The following is a 14,662-nucleotide window of genomic DNA, read 5'->3' as shown; positions in this document are numbered from 1 at the left end:
TTGTTGTAGCAGAGTTGTGCGAGTTGGTGGTGAAAGTGCAAGTCCACTCACTAATGATGTAAAATACATACAAGACCCTAGTTAAATAAATGATAATTGTAGTTGTTGGGGTTACACACAGGGTTGTCAGATTTGAAACCTGTCCAATCACCATTAAAGTATCTCAACTTTTCATTTGCATTCAAGAGAAGAGGGAGGAGAGGGCGTCTTCAGTACAAGTAAAATGATTCAACCATTTAAAAATTTACTGACATGTTATAAATTGAACAATTGATTGCTATTAAAAAATAATGATCAGATTTAAGTAAATAACTACTGGTAGCAATTGTGCTGTTCTTCTACTGTATGAAGGGACAATACAAACTTGACCCAAGCTTTTCAGGCAATGGCAGAGTCGTGACTGAACTTGTGTTTGGGATTAATCACGTTATGTAGTCAAATAATGGGGGTGTGCGACTCATGCATAGTTGCAGACTTTATTTACCTATAGTTGCTATGGATGAACTTTAAAACTGTCTATCTATCTCCTCATCTGCCAGAAAGCATAACGGTATTTCTCCCTAAAATGTCAAACTATTTCTTCAAATCCCATTTTACAAAAAGCACTTTATTTCGAAGTGGAAAAAGGATGTTGTGTAAAAATTAAAAGTTTATTTAAATGGTTCTTTAACCATTCTCGAGACCATGCATCTTCATTTGGAACGGGTGCTTCAACAGTTGAGGGGGCAAAAAAAATAAAAAATAAAAATCACATCATGTTCCTTACAAAAAAAGATTACATTCTGCATGCTGTACTGAAATGAGGGAGATAAGGGCCAGGGGGTGGCTCACAACACAGAAACTTATCACACTGATGAGTTTACTCCAATGACGGCACGAGAATCTCCCAGAAAAAATAATTACACCAGCACAGAATAATGTTGTTGACTCCTTGTTCGCTGTTTGACAGCTTAAGATTTTTCAAAACTCCTCTAAATAAAATGATCAATGTATAGATAGGTGGTGTAGTGTGTGATCGTGAGGGGAGGGGAGGGGAGGGGGGGGGGGGGGCACATCTACCCAAAGCAGAGGAATGTAGGCTCTGAATAGACGGAGCAAACAGTATGGCAGCATGGCTTCACTTTTCTCCTCCTTCTTCTTCACTTCCTCCGTCCTAGAAGAACCGACCGGAGTACTGCCTCACGCTGAAACAAGAGAGGGAGAAGAAGAGTGAGGGCGTCTCATGACAACATTAACAATATTTATTTTAACGGGAGCATAACACGGGGTCAGGAGCTGTTAACGCTGGATGCTGCAAACGGGAAGACATATTTCATGTGGAGCAGAACTGAGAGTTATAAAAAAGTATGCCAAGGTCAAGGCTGAAAATAAATTCTGTCTGCAAGAGGCAATATGACTGCTGAGACCAGCTTAGCCGTTTAGTGAGCGGGGAAAATAAATGTGTGAACTGAGAACTCTTCAAGATGAAATGCTGGCGTAAAAAAAAAAAAAAAAAGTAAAACTTGCATCTTCTGGCATAATAAAACCAAATTTCAACATTTCTCCAAGGCAGTAAAATGTTGATCAAGACATCTCAGGTTTAACTGCTGCAACTAGTGACTGTTTCCATCTGCCAATTACTCTCTCAATTCTTTTGTCAATAAAAATCTCACAGAATATTGAAAAGTGTTAAATATAATTTCCCAGGATGACCTCTTAAAATTCAAATTTACTCACTGCAAAAAACAAAACAAAAAAGAAAAACAAAAAAATGTTCACCATCACAGAAGCAGAACCTCCTCTGTAAAGATGATGCAAATTAGTAATTCATTATTAAAATATTTGCTGATTATGTTTGTGCCAAACAAAAGCCCATTAATCAACCAGCTGTTTAAACTCTAGGCAAAAAAGAGCAGCTTTCTGGAGGTAAAATCAACCTCTAAGACAAAAGCTACAGAAGCAGTAGCAACAGAGGCGTCAGTTTTACTCTATAATCAATATTAAAGCAACAATTATCACTTATAAACTATAAACTTGTCTTTTTTTAATACAGGAAAAGGGCATCTATTTAAAGCAGCTACTAAACTGTTATTTTGTAGTACCGTCGGAGACCAAGCTGCTCCAGTGTGGTGATGATGATGATGATGATGACGAGTGTTTTGGGGGAGGGGGAGGGATTCACAGAGGTACGTGCCTGTTCTGCAGCAGGTACTGGGCGTTCTGGATCTGGTCCTGTGTTCCTGTGATGGTGATGATGCGGTCCTCAGAGCCCTCTAGTGGTTCATCAATCTTGATGGATGCCCCAGACTCGTGGCGGATCTGCTTGATCCTCTGGCCGCCCTTACCGATGATGGAGCCGGCCAGCTGCACGACGACAACCAACCAAAAAGTGGATTTTAGAAGGTGAAACGTTTGGCTTCTCCGTCTTTCTCATGTTGTGTTTTTGAGTGGGTGAATAGATGCTGTACTCACATCTTTTGGGATGGTGACTTGTGTTGTGATGACCGGGCCTCCTATGTCACTGTATGACCCTCTCCCTCCTAGACGGTGGTGGGAAAAGATATTTGAAGTGGTTGTGTCTTTAAGTGAAGTGTGCACTGCAGCAATATGTAACAATCCCTTCAGGTTAGGAAAGAAGACACTGGGACAGTAATGATCCGTCCCCCACTCACCCGACTGAAAGTGATCCCAGGAAGAATTGTTGTCTTTGAAAACATTGAAAAGGAAACAAGAAAGTGAAAAATGAAAACACACTACTGGGACAAAGACAGGAGATAGTGTGATAGTAAACAAGCAATACAGCCGGAAAGAACGCCCAAGACAAAGTTCCCCCTTCATGTGCTCTTACTATGTTGTGTTAACAGGACAACTATGTTTTCTCTTTTCTTTTTTTTTTCTCTGTTGTTGAAGGGAAATGATTATTCGATGTTGTAATTCAAAGGATGTGGAGAGAGACATGTCAAAACTTGCAGCCACAGCTTTACAACATGGTTTAATGGGGCAAGTAGAACCAGTGATCAGACAAGCAGACAGGTTTTAAACCAAACCACTCATTATCTAGAGCAGTGGTAGAGAAGAAGGTTAACATGCAATGAATGGTCTATTGTATTCATCTATTGCAATGGAGTAATATAGTAGACTAAATATGTTGCAGCCAGGGTTAGGGTTCAATAAGAAAAATTTAATTGAAGAAGAAAAAAAAAAAAGGTTTTTTATAAATGTTTCATATTCATTTGAAATCTTATTGGCCATGCTCATCTTTCTATTGCCCGTCATCAAGCTGCTCTGCATGTAGCTAGCTAGATCTACATAATTTGACAAGCTTATGATTGTTGTAAAAAATAACCATTAGCATTAAAAACTAGCAGCAGAGTTTATTGCATTGCCATGTTTATGTCATGCCCAAAAGAATAAAACCATGAAAATAAACCGTCAGTTAACAAAAACCAGGATTTTAATTTGATTAATTAAATGTAGATGTGTGCGGGATTTATACAAATATCAACACTCACCATATCCGCCTCCACTCTGCATTTCAGGATCAATGGAGAAAAACAAACACAAAACATAAAACTTTAATGTCACAATAATGACAGCATGCTAATATAAGAGAGCCTTTTTTAGGTTGCCAGTACAATATAATACGCCAAAAACTCTGTATCAGTTCCACAATATGACAAACAACCAGGGCAATATGGATACGATTCTTTCTTGTATCCAGACCAGCCTGAATTATCTGAGGCACAGATTCACTGAGGTGCTGGAAGCTTTCCACGAGGATCTGAGTCAGGACTCTACAGCGTTAAACAGTCACTGCAAATATCTCCTTCCACTTTATCTGTGCAGTAACAGTGCATTACTGGTTTGAAAACTGACGCCTGCAGGGCCACTGAAACAGACTGGAGTCATTTTGGGGGCCGTCCTGAGATAATGGCTTAAAGACGGCCTTAAAGCGACATGTGGTGCACACCGCCTCACTCCTCTGCATTCCCCACAGTAACGCACAGCACACTATCATTGATGTTGAACCACTTGAAAGAGTCATCAGCTAAGACTCGCAGCTAAAAACATCCGGGATCTATTGGCAGGAAAACAGCTGGAGCAGTTGCAGACATGTTGACATCGCAAGGCCGGGAAATAGAGACCTCCAGAAAAATTTACACTTCTGCCGCCTCCAGGCTACGAGTGTTAACTTAGAACTGCATTTTTATTTTGGTAGCTGCCGTTTTCTATTTCACAGTTTCATTCTGTACACAATATTTCTGCCCTTGGACTTTTGGTTACCCTTAGTAAACAGCAGGAGGTGGGATTAAGACAAAACTAACAAACCATGTAGAGATAAAAAGGTAAATACGAAACAAAAAAACAAAAAACAATTCAATATCTTAAAAGCTATGTCATTGTTCTGTTTTACATGAAAATAGTTACAGGCAGCAACTTGGACAAAAGCACGTCAAGAACTTTGAAACTGGGTCAAAATCAACTTATTCAACTTATTTAGTGCTTGAGCTTTTAACAATCTAGGATATTACTCTTTTATAGACATGTCATGTCATAGCACTAATTTTATCGATGTCCCATATTTAGGACATTTAATGCACAGTAATAATTTGCATTAACCCAATAAATCCATCCTCTGGCTATTCACATAGTCACAGAAATTCATGACTATTAGAAGAAGTTCATCACCTTAATATTCTAAATAATTAAAAGTTATCCAAGTATGTAAACTCCCTGCAACCACATGCATTAAAAAAATTAGAGATACAGTTCTATTATTATCTAAGACCATCTTCTTCTTACCCACTTTTTAGTAAGTAATTTTTCATCTTTTAAAGCTCAAAGTGCTGAAGTTAATTTGCATTTTGATGAGCAAAATCAGAGTGTTCTTTTAAGTGAAAATATATGTGTGATATTTATGTTTATCCTTAAATCTCAGGAATTCAGTGGCATCTGTTGGTTTCTGATTAAATATATCCTTTGATCCTATTGGAACAATTTGCTTTGCAGCCGAGACCTGAAAGGAACCTGTTCAGGAATTGCTTTGGTTTCAAGCTGAAGTTCATTTGCTAGCCTGGCGGATCTCTGGACTACGTACTCGGCTGCTCTGCGGTAACCAAGGAGACAAGTGTTGCCAGGCAACAACAGGCCTAGATCAGTGTGCATACACAGTGAAAAAAAAAAGCAGCACAAAAGCCTCTGTTGCTTGTACTACACTCGGAAAGAGGAATTCCAACCATCTCATGTGGAAAATAATTCACACAAACACCGCACGACCGGGATTCAGCTACAACCACACAGACGGACTTAGCTTAGCACCTGTAAACACAGACGGCACTCACCATGCTGTCGTAGCGGTCTCCTCTTCCTCTTCTGTCACTGCACAAAAGAGTAGGTAGGTATGCATTAATATATTTTGTCTTCTGTAGAGGACTTTTAACGCTGCGGCATCACGCAGGTCACGGCTGTCACACTGGTATTTAGAAAGCTGTGAGTGTGAAAGGACATGCAAACTTCAGATGACCTGTGATCAGACTCTGAATCAGAGCTGGTGGGTTGGACAGTCTCCCACTGAGCAACTCTCACTGATATCTGTCGCTGTACTTTAAAATAAATTCTCAAATTTAGTCAGGTGGCACAGAGAGGCTAGCCCTTAATTGAGATTTAATTTCCACAGTTCACCTGTCAATACAAGCTTAAAATGTCTTCAATATTTACCTGCTGATTTGATAAATTAATAATATCATGCATATATTTCCGTACAGCTAAATCATCAGTAAAGCAATACAGGCTTTCACTTCACCACATGACATTAAAACTCCCCTATATACAAGGGTTTTTGACCATTAACAGGCTTTTATAATGATCATTTACAGTATTGACACTCACCTTGGTCTGTCGTCCATGCTGCTGTGGTAGCTGCCGTGTGAGAACCTGTCTCCCCTGAAAACAATGACAGACAAAGAAATGTATTGGGAAAAATAAAATGAAAACATCCGATTGTGTCTTGGGCAGTAAGAGGTTTGTTTAAACCTTTGGTTTAATTTATTTGATCTGTTATGTCATGTCATATTATCATTACTAACTTTTAGCTCTGGGTCTTGTTCACAGCTAATTTCTATCAGAGAGCTACCTCTGACTCTGGATCATCATCTCAACATGATCCATATAGTCAAAACAAATAAAAAACTGGACAATAAGGCCTGTAAGACAGGTACTGTGTTCATTACATAACTAATTACGCATATTTTTCCTTCAGCTTAAGCCTGGTTTTATTTGTTCATGAGTTGATGGGCGTATGTAAGTGCCATGGTCACAAAATCAATTTGTCTTCTTGCCAGTATTTATAAAACAAATCAACCTATATGAAGCAACCCAAACATACCAGACTGTTTCAACCAAACAAAGCAGATTACACGTCACAAGAAAGAAGAAGTGGGCCACTCCTCACCCTCCTCTTGGTGGCGGAGGCGGGGGCAGCGGCAGGTTACGTGCTCGGCTGCCGCCTCTTCCACCTCGGCTCAGCGGCGGCGGAGGACCCCGGCGGGGGCTCATGTCGTCGTAGTCCCGCCTGGATGGAGGCATTGGTCTGTTTCCGCGGATCGGGGGCATGCGCTCGAAGCCCCCGCGCACACGGATGGGGAAGCCACCGATGGGTCGTCTGCCTCTCTCCTCGAACAACATGGTGAAACCTCCATAGTCGTATGTCTCGTCGTAGAAATTAGGGTCGTAAGGCTGAGCGCGACCTTTAATCGGTGCCTGCAAAATGAAACCAAAGGAAGATTATTATTATTTTAAAAAAATGACTCTGGTGTTTTTTTTTAAGCACATAAATCAAAAACACGACTAAACATTTCATCTCTTTCTTTTCAGCTTGAAGTAACTGTGATTACATCTACATGAGATGAAACTCACATCTGTATAAAGTATGTTGTCAGTGCTGTAAACTCACCTCTGACACCAGCTCCAGAATCACTTTTATACATTCAATGACACGCTCTGGCTTTCCTCCCACTAAGACGACTCTGTCGGTGGAGTGTGGGCAGCACTCCTGGAACAACTTGATGGTGGTCTGGGTATTCTGACACAAACAAACAAACAAACATTAGACCACACCATCGACATTCACTTTTGACTGCAGTGCTTTGTGACTCCATCTAGCTAAATGATAATAGTCAAACAAATCAAACATATTTTCATTATTCAAATACATAAATTCACATAGATTATAACAATTTTGTTTCTAGTAAGTCATCTACAGGTGAGATGTTGGTGCATAGCATCATACTGAGGCTCCTGCTGATCTGGACTCGGTCCTACCTCTCTCAGCTCCTTTATCTTGGCACCTTTCACCCCGATGATGCCCCCTGCCAAGCTCTGATGGATCAGTAGGCGAAGCTCACAGTCAAAATCAATCCCGCTGTAATGCTGGTACTAAAGAAACACAACGCAAGATCAGGAATGTCAGTAAGGTCTCAAGCTCTTCCTATAGTTGATTAACAAAGCATTCCCGCAATAAGATCATCCAGTGCCAGCGAGGGGGAAAGAACAAAACCCTTAAACGAGAGTGATCCCACTTTGTGTAAACTGAACATCTAGTTGATAGCCCATATACATAAATCAAACCTCTTGAAAATATCACTTATGTTCAGAAAAAAAAATCAAATACTTTCCTAAAATGACGGAACTGAAGAAACAGAGTACAAACTCACATTTGTGCAAAAATCTTTTTTTAACCTAATCAAAATATGACTTTATTACTATTTATACAGTAACACTTTATAGTAGTACACAGTACACTATGAAGCATTAGTTAAGCATAAAATACTGAATTCATCATTTATAACACATGAATACTCATTAATATGTAGTTTATAAACACAGTTAAAAATGTTTTACTCATGATGGGTCATGGTTAGCGCCTTGCACGGCAGCTTCCGCCATCAGTGTGTGAATATGTGTGTGAATGGGTGAATGCGATGTACTGTAAAAGCGCTTTGGGTATCGTTACAGGTATAGTAAAGCGCTATATAAATACAGACCATTTACCATTTGATAAGCACTAACTATATTTATAAACTACAAACTAATGAACATTCATGCATTTGAAATTAAGAATTATTTATTTATTAATGCTCAACTAATGCTTCATAGTGTGTACTTATTATAAAGTGTTACCATTTATACTTATTATGTACTTGAGCTCCTGCAGAAAAACTCTGACGCCTGATATGAGGTGAGCTGTGCAAAAATAGTTTTCTCTTTATTTGACTAAATTAGTGAATTCTCACACTTATATCAAATAGCTGTTGAATAAAACTGCTGGTATATCAGTCACAAACATGATTAAATGATAAAGAACTCAATAAATTGTTGTGGCAAAGACTGAATGCATTAAAGAAGCCAAAATCAACTGAGTGGTTGGAAAATTACCAAAATAACTAAGAATCAACATTTCAGTGACAGTCTAGCACAAAGGTGGAAGATCCAACAAGATCTAAGGTCAACAAAGTGAGATGCATGTGTTATAATAATATGCTCAAACCCTGGAGCTGGATAAAGACTTGTAGCTGACCTGATCATTCCTAATAACACTGAAGGTTTGTTAGACAGTCACAGTTCAAAGCAGTTTTATTGTGTTAATCTCAGCTCAGTTTTGGTAATCTGTTCACTAATTCGTGGCTCACCTCCTCTAGAGTTGGTATGATTTTCAGCAGAATCTCTCCAATAGTGTCGATGCTGGCATTCACACTCAGGATCCTGTCAGGAACCATTTTGTCCCAAAAGGAAGCAAGACATTACAAGAGGGAGAAAAAGTATAACGAAAAAAAAAAAAAAAACTGACAAAAATACCAAACAAATAATTTAAAATAAAAAAGAAATGAAAAGAATAAAAACACGCCAGAAGCAGTCCAGCAAAATGTTACGGAGAGACTTGCGACAGATTTCCAACTAAACAGGAAAAATTAACGACTACACACAATCATAACTTTTCTCCAACACTGAACTGATTAAATAAGAAGCTGACATGCACTCATCTCTAATATTATTCTCAAAGTAAGAGAAGCGTTGGGAGGATGGGCAGCTTCAGAACGGCTCAAATTAACGTGAGACTGGCCACACAGATTTGGGGGAGGGGAGGGGGGGGGGGTGTGACAGAAAAGAGAGAGAGAGAGAGATCTTCTATAACCATCCCACCACCAGCAAGTTGAGGAAAAGGAACGTAACAAACTGAAAGAATAACTTGCCATGACAACTGCGCCTCCAGCACACCTTCATTGTGACCAGGGAGGGGAGGTTGGGGGGGAGAGGGGAAGAGGTAGGGGGGAGGAGAGGGCTTGGGGGCGGAGGAGGTGAGGAGGAGACGAGGTGGGCAGTAGAAAAAGAGTAACAGAGTAGAGGAGTTGAGGTGGGGAAGGAGATGTGAGTGATTACCAACTACTCTGTGGCACAGGACAAGAGCAGGGTTGGGGTGGGTGGGGGGTAGCGGGGAGTTGGGTGGGGTTTATGAAAGGTTTGGCAGGCAGCTCTGATCTGATGTGGCCTGAGAGAAATTTAAAGGGATAGTTCACCATTTTGGCAAATTGGCCCATTGCCATAATCCCTATAGTTTTAGGAGTAGGTTTGTTACCTTTAATTGTCGGTGCAAGCTGTTTTTAGAACGGCGGAGCAGAGCCGCGAGCTGCTCAGAGCTACGCTACGGAGGCTAATGGGATTTCTTGGTTTCCCTCATCAAACTCATCAAATACACAATCCAACAACTCCAAAACGCTCTGGTGGACAAGTTGTGACCTGCAACATTCACCACGCAATGAGATAATAACAGAACATTACGAGACAGAGTTGTTTTCCAGGTAAATACAGAGACTGCTTGCTGAAAAACTGCCCCAGACGGGAACGCACATCAGCGGTTTTTCATGATTTTACCTCGAAAACAACTCTGTCTCTTTATTATCTCATAGCGTGGTGAATGTATAGGTCACAACTTGTCCACCCGAGCAATTTGGATTTGTTGGATTGTGTATTTGATGAGTTTGATGAGGGAAACCAAAAAATCCCATTAGCCTCCATAGCGCAGCTCTGAGCAGCTCGCAGCTCTGCTCTAAAAATAGCTTGCACCGACAATTAAAGGTAACGAACCTACTCTAAAACTATAGGGATTATGGCAATGGGCCAATTTGCCAAAATGTTGAACTGTCCCTTTAACAGAAGGGATGCAGCACAATGAAATAAAGAGACAACATTAATGACTGACAGAGTGAGGGACGGAGCCTCCAGACAGGAGCCAGTGCTCTCCTCAGAGATCATGGACAGTGATGCTGAAAAAAGTGGAGGGGTTGAGGAGGAGGAGGAGGAGGAGCAGAGCAGGTGGAAGAGGGGATGGGAGGAGTGGGGTTGAGGGTCGGAGGTAAGGGGGGGGCCAGATGGGCCGCAGAGGACAGAGCGAGAAAAAGATGTCTGCTTTCCACAGGTTTCATGGTAAAAAAAAAAAAAAATTAAACATCACAGCAAGGAAAGACAACATCCAACAGCTGTGTCGCTAAACCATTAAATACCAACTACTTGGTAGTAGTGGGTTGTCAGTGTGATTCTCTGCATGGACAATAAACTGTAATGACAAAAAGTCCAACTCAATGGAGATGCTTTAAAAATGGACAGAAAAATCAAAAGGAACAATAATAACACGTCTCTTACAAGTGGAGGAGGCGGGGGAGGGGGGAGGGGGGTGTTTGGGGGGATGGGGGGTGGGTGGGGGGGGTATACTGTCATGTATATAAAAATGTTAAAATGAAACAGAAGGCAGGTTATCAAAAGACATGTTGTTTCACTGTTCTAATCAGGCAGTGAGGCAATAACTGGTGGGACATACCGCTCTGGGCCACTGCTGTCTGGGACTGATACACTGGCATTGTACTGCATGGGCCGAGGTGGTGGTGGTGGTGGTTGTGGTGGTGGTTGTGGTGGAGGAGGTTGGCATTGGGCGGGGGCATTCAATCACAAGATGTCAAGTAAGGCGCCCGTTTAAGGAGGGGCACGGTTTATGGGCGGGGCCAACCGGGAGTGTCAGGTGGGCGGGCGGGCGGGCGTTCAGGGGCGGGCGGAGGTTGGGCCAACGTCAAGGTGGGCAACGCAGGAGGGGCATGTCGATCCAGTACATGGGCAACGGAGGAAGGTGGCCAAAAATAAAAACAAAAAAAGTAAAAGGAGAAGGGAAGAGGGGGAGAAGGAATACATTTTTAATTGAATACACGCTATACTTTGTCCCAAAAGTGAAGAGAAAGTGAGAGACTTGTGGTGAGTGAAGAAGAACAGGAGGTGCGACCTGGACAAAGATAAGTTCAGTAAACAGTCTGGAGCACTACAGAGATTTTTTTTTTTTACGTCCCTGCAAAAAAGGGGTTATGTCCCACTGAGTCTTTTCAGGAACCTGGGGTCACTTCAAACGTCAAACCTAAGCTTCAACCCTGTGAGGGGAACTGGAATCAGGCCGAACTTCACACGAGGACTGTCTGTCTGTCAAGGTCTCCCCTCGTCTGTCCACATGAGCAAACTTGGATTTATCGCCTCACGGTGCATGTCAATTCTTCATGTCAAATGATTAAAAACCTGCTGGCAGGATATCTGGGGCTGTTTCTGTGGGAATTTAATGAATTGGCGGGGGTGGGTGGGTGGGTGGGGGAGGGTTGGAATAATTTGGAATTTAGGTTTGGGTCTTTTTTAAATATCTCTTAACAGCACTTCAATGTAGCACAGTTGTTAGGTCCAAAGAGACCTGTGCAGACTCTGCAACAGAACGGGCATCAGCCAGCTAAACTTTCTCTGCAGCTGCAGAACCATTAGCAGCATTTTATCTGTTACTCACGTCCGTGCGTAGGGCTTTTATGTTTTTCCCACCCTTTCCAATAACAGCACCAGCGTTCTGTGAAGAGAGAGCGAGAGAGACGTTTTCCTTAGACAATAAAAGATAAATCTCCTTTTAAAAAAATATTGTAAAATAAAGCAGCAGTATGGGCCCAATGTGAATTGAACTGAATGTTTGTTTTGTTTTTTTTACTTTGCTCTGGAGCAGCACACGCAGCTCCACCATCTCGTCGGTATTACGTGAACGTTTGAAGGCCTGCTCCTCATCCATGTCCTCAGCTGGGCGTTTACCTGAGAGAAAAGGATGATTCAGATTGCGTTAGTGTCGAAAAATATATACACTGTTTCCTCTACATTAATTTAGGAGGGCCGCTATTCCTAAATCCAAGCCGCCGCTCCTTCAAATTTAGTTTTTCCTCTTTTTTTTCTCTTAATTGTTGCAAATACACCACCGCCGCCACTCCTTTAAAAAATCCTAGAGGAAACACTGGCTGCAGCCACTTAAGGGTTAATAGAAGTGACAAAAATATAAATAAATGGTGACTGCGAGATCTACAGTATGTTCCACCCCAAGAATGGGTTTCACTCAGCAGCCAACTGTATCGTGGAACATGTCCAGCACCACCATGTACCCTTCCTGGATTAAAACACAGGCAGATCTGCTCAGGGCCCACAGAACAGCAGTATCTTGGACAGGAGAATCCCTCAACCATCTGACATGTCCACATGCCATGTAGAGGAAGCCAGAAAAATTTCAGTTTTTTTTCCCTTTTTCCTCCCTTGAGTGGTCTAATTAGCCGATTTATCTACACACTCTATTTCAAGATGGATGCATCACTAGACGGGCCTGGTGCGTTTTCAACTTACTGCATGAGCTCATTCATAACGTTTACATTATAGTCATGAATGGGTGGGTTTTTCTGATGATGATGGTGATGATGATGATGATGATGAGGATGATGATGTGCAGGATCTTACTATTCGTGTCAGTGTTGCTGAATGTGCTGTCTTCGTCCTGCTGTTCGATTTTCACCTCCATTGTCTTGCACCTGCCGTGGAATGCAAACAGGCTCCTCTCCCTGGATCTGCTAAAAGATGAGACAATCATACAATCAGCCAGGCCACATACCATATGTGAAAAGACTAATATCAACAAATACTGTAATAAGCATCACCATTTTTATGGTCATATTATCTTCCAGCCATTTTTTGGGGGAATCTATTATTTGTCAAAAAATAATCGTCTCATTTTGACCAACAGTTTAAAACCCAAAAACTAATCTGTTTACTACCACATGAGGAAAATCAGCAAGTTTTTATTTTTTGCTTGATTAATGACTGAAACAACTAATGAATCAGTGCATTAATTCCACTGAATTAATTATTTCAGATTAGGACAGCATGATATGCAAATATTGGCAGTATATGAGCAAACATTGTGACTGTTATGCAATTTCAGATTTTGCTTTGTACTTTCACTTAAGAAAGTATGTATTAAATTATTTGTGTGATTTTTGTTGGGTCTTGAACCAAACAAACATGGCAATTTACATCTTAATATAATTTATTGGCCAGGGTGTCTCAGTAGCAACACAAAACTTTTGGTTCTATCAATACACAATAATCTTATGACACATTCTACCTTAATAAATACATAAACTCCTAAGACTTAGATATTGCACGTACTGCAATATTGCTATTTGGATTAAATTGTGCAGCCCTATTCCATGTGCAAATTTTGCATTTTAGTCTCTTTTAATGTGTATTTAATGTATATCTGTGTTTTGTTTTGTATTTTATCATGGTTTGTGTGAGTGGACAGAGTATTATGTCACTCATGCAAAGTGAGTACAGTATATCGAAAAGTGACAACTAAATCTGTCCACCTACATGCACTTCCCACTAGATTGCAAAAGCAAGCTGCACTTCTGCAAACATTACTCTTGCACACTGAGGCCTTGCCAAACTTATAGACAGACATGCTGGTCAACGCCTACACAGCTTTGGGAATAAGCAGCAGCAGCAGCACCCATTTTAACTACTACTACTACGTGGGTTTTTTTTTTTTTTTTTTTTTCCAACAGCAGCCACAGCCACCCCAATATTTGCATGAGGTTCCCCCTGAAAACACACATTCATGGGCGCATAAACGGAGCTCAATCACGCCACTGTAACTTATTATTTCGACCTTTAAAAAAAAAAAAAATCCAAAAAACAGCTAGCATGGGAAAGGAAACTGCGCAATTCCTTACACGTAAAAGGAAAACGTGTTTGTCACCTGATGTGTGTGTGTGTCTGCAAACATAAGTTAGCTAACGTAGCCTCTGCGCGGCTGTTGCTAAGTTGACATTAGGTTACTGTACTTTGCTATGCTAACGGCTGAGCTAAGCTAACCAGCCGCTTTCTGTGCGTTTTTTTTTTTTTTTTTTTTGGCGAGGCGTGTCTGCCAGCTTCACTGTACACGTTGCGACTGTACAGACCAACACTCACCACCAAACACATGAACACAACGGAAACAAGCCCGCCCGCCCGACCAGCTATCTATCTATCTATCTATCTATCTCTCTATTTGTTTATCTATCTATCTGTCCCAATAATGTCAGCCGTTGAAAGCTGAATATAACCGTTAAACCACCACGAGCTAGCCGAGCTAACGGGTTAACTGACGCGACGTTATGTTCGCAAGCCGTGGAAAAAAGAAAATAAAACAGTTAGCGGGGGGGAGAAAGACAAACCTGCAGTAAAAACCGCGTTCACTGCGGTCCACCACCACGGTCTCCTCCTCGCCCTGAAACGTTTGCACGTTTTCAGCATGGAGAGA

General features: G+C 41.2%; 1 protein-coding gene across 2 annotated transcripts; it reads right to left on the bottom strand.

Annotated features, from left to right (window-relative positions):
* Positions 1-561: 561 nt before the first annotated feature.
* On the bottom strand, positions 562-14,662 carry hnrpkl (heterogeneous nuclear ribonucleoprotein K, like). Of its 2 annotated transcripts, XM_085792920.1 has the most exons (16): positions 14,577-14,662; positions 12,820-12,929; positions 12,035-12,132; positions 11,843-11,899; positions 10,850-10,893; positions 8,667-8,739; positions 7,300-7,413; positions 6,932-7,060; positions 6,431-6,738; positions 5,869-5,922; positions 5,322-5,358; positions 3,492-3,507; positions 2,652-2,684; positions 2,452-2,519; positions 2,174-2,343; positions 562-1,184 (listed from the first exon to the last, which is right to left on the bottom strand). In XM_085792920.1, the coding sequence occupies exons 2-16, from the start codon at positions 12,878-12,880 to the stop codon at positions 1,154-1,156; spliced, it is 1,293 nt and encodes a 430-aa protein (XP_085649046.1). In that variant the 5' UTR covers positions 12,881-12,929; positions 14,577-14,662; the 3' UTR covers positions 562-1,153. The 2 variants fall into 2 exon arrangements, with proteins under 2 accessions (XP_085649046.1, XP_085649047.1); XM_085792921.1 differs by lacking the exon at positions 2,652-2,684 and having other exon boundaries at positions 592-1,184.

The sequence above is a fragment of the Trachurus japonicus genome, chromosome 12, assembly GCF_045865225.1.
Source record: "Trachurus japonicus isolate A0001 chromosome 12, Traja_1.0".
NCBI classification, from domain to species: domain Eukaryota; kingdom Metazoa; phylum Chordata; class Actinopteri; order Carangiformes; family Carangidae; genus Trachurus; species Trachurus japonicus.
Note: the sequence above shows the minus strand (reverse complement) of the source record. Positions and strands in the feature narration are given on the sequence as shown.

What these genes read in the sequence shown, in the direction of transcription:
- hnrpkl (XM_085792920.1), bottom strand. Translation starts at nt 12,880, where the DNA reads ATGGAGGTGAAAATCGAACAGCAGGACGAAGACAGCACATTCAGCAAC. An exon ending in CAGCAACACTGACACGAATA is followed by an intron (nt 12,133 to 12,819) that starts GTAAGATCCTGC and finishes CTTTTCTCTCAG; the next exon opens with GTAAACGCCCAGCTGAGGAC. An exon ending in TCATACCAACTCTAGAGGAG is followed by an intron (nt 7,414 to 8,666) that starts GTGAGCCACGAA and finishes GTGTTTCTTTAG; the next exon opens with TACCAGCATTACAGCGGGAT.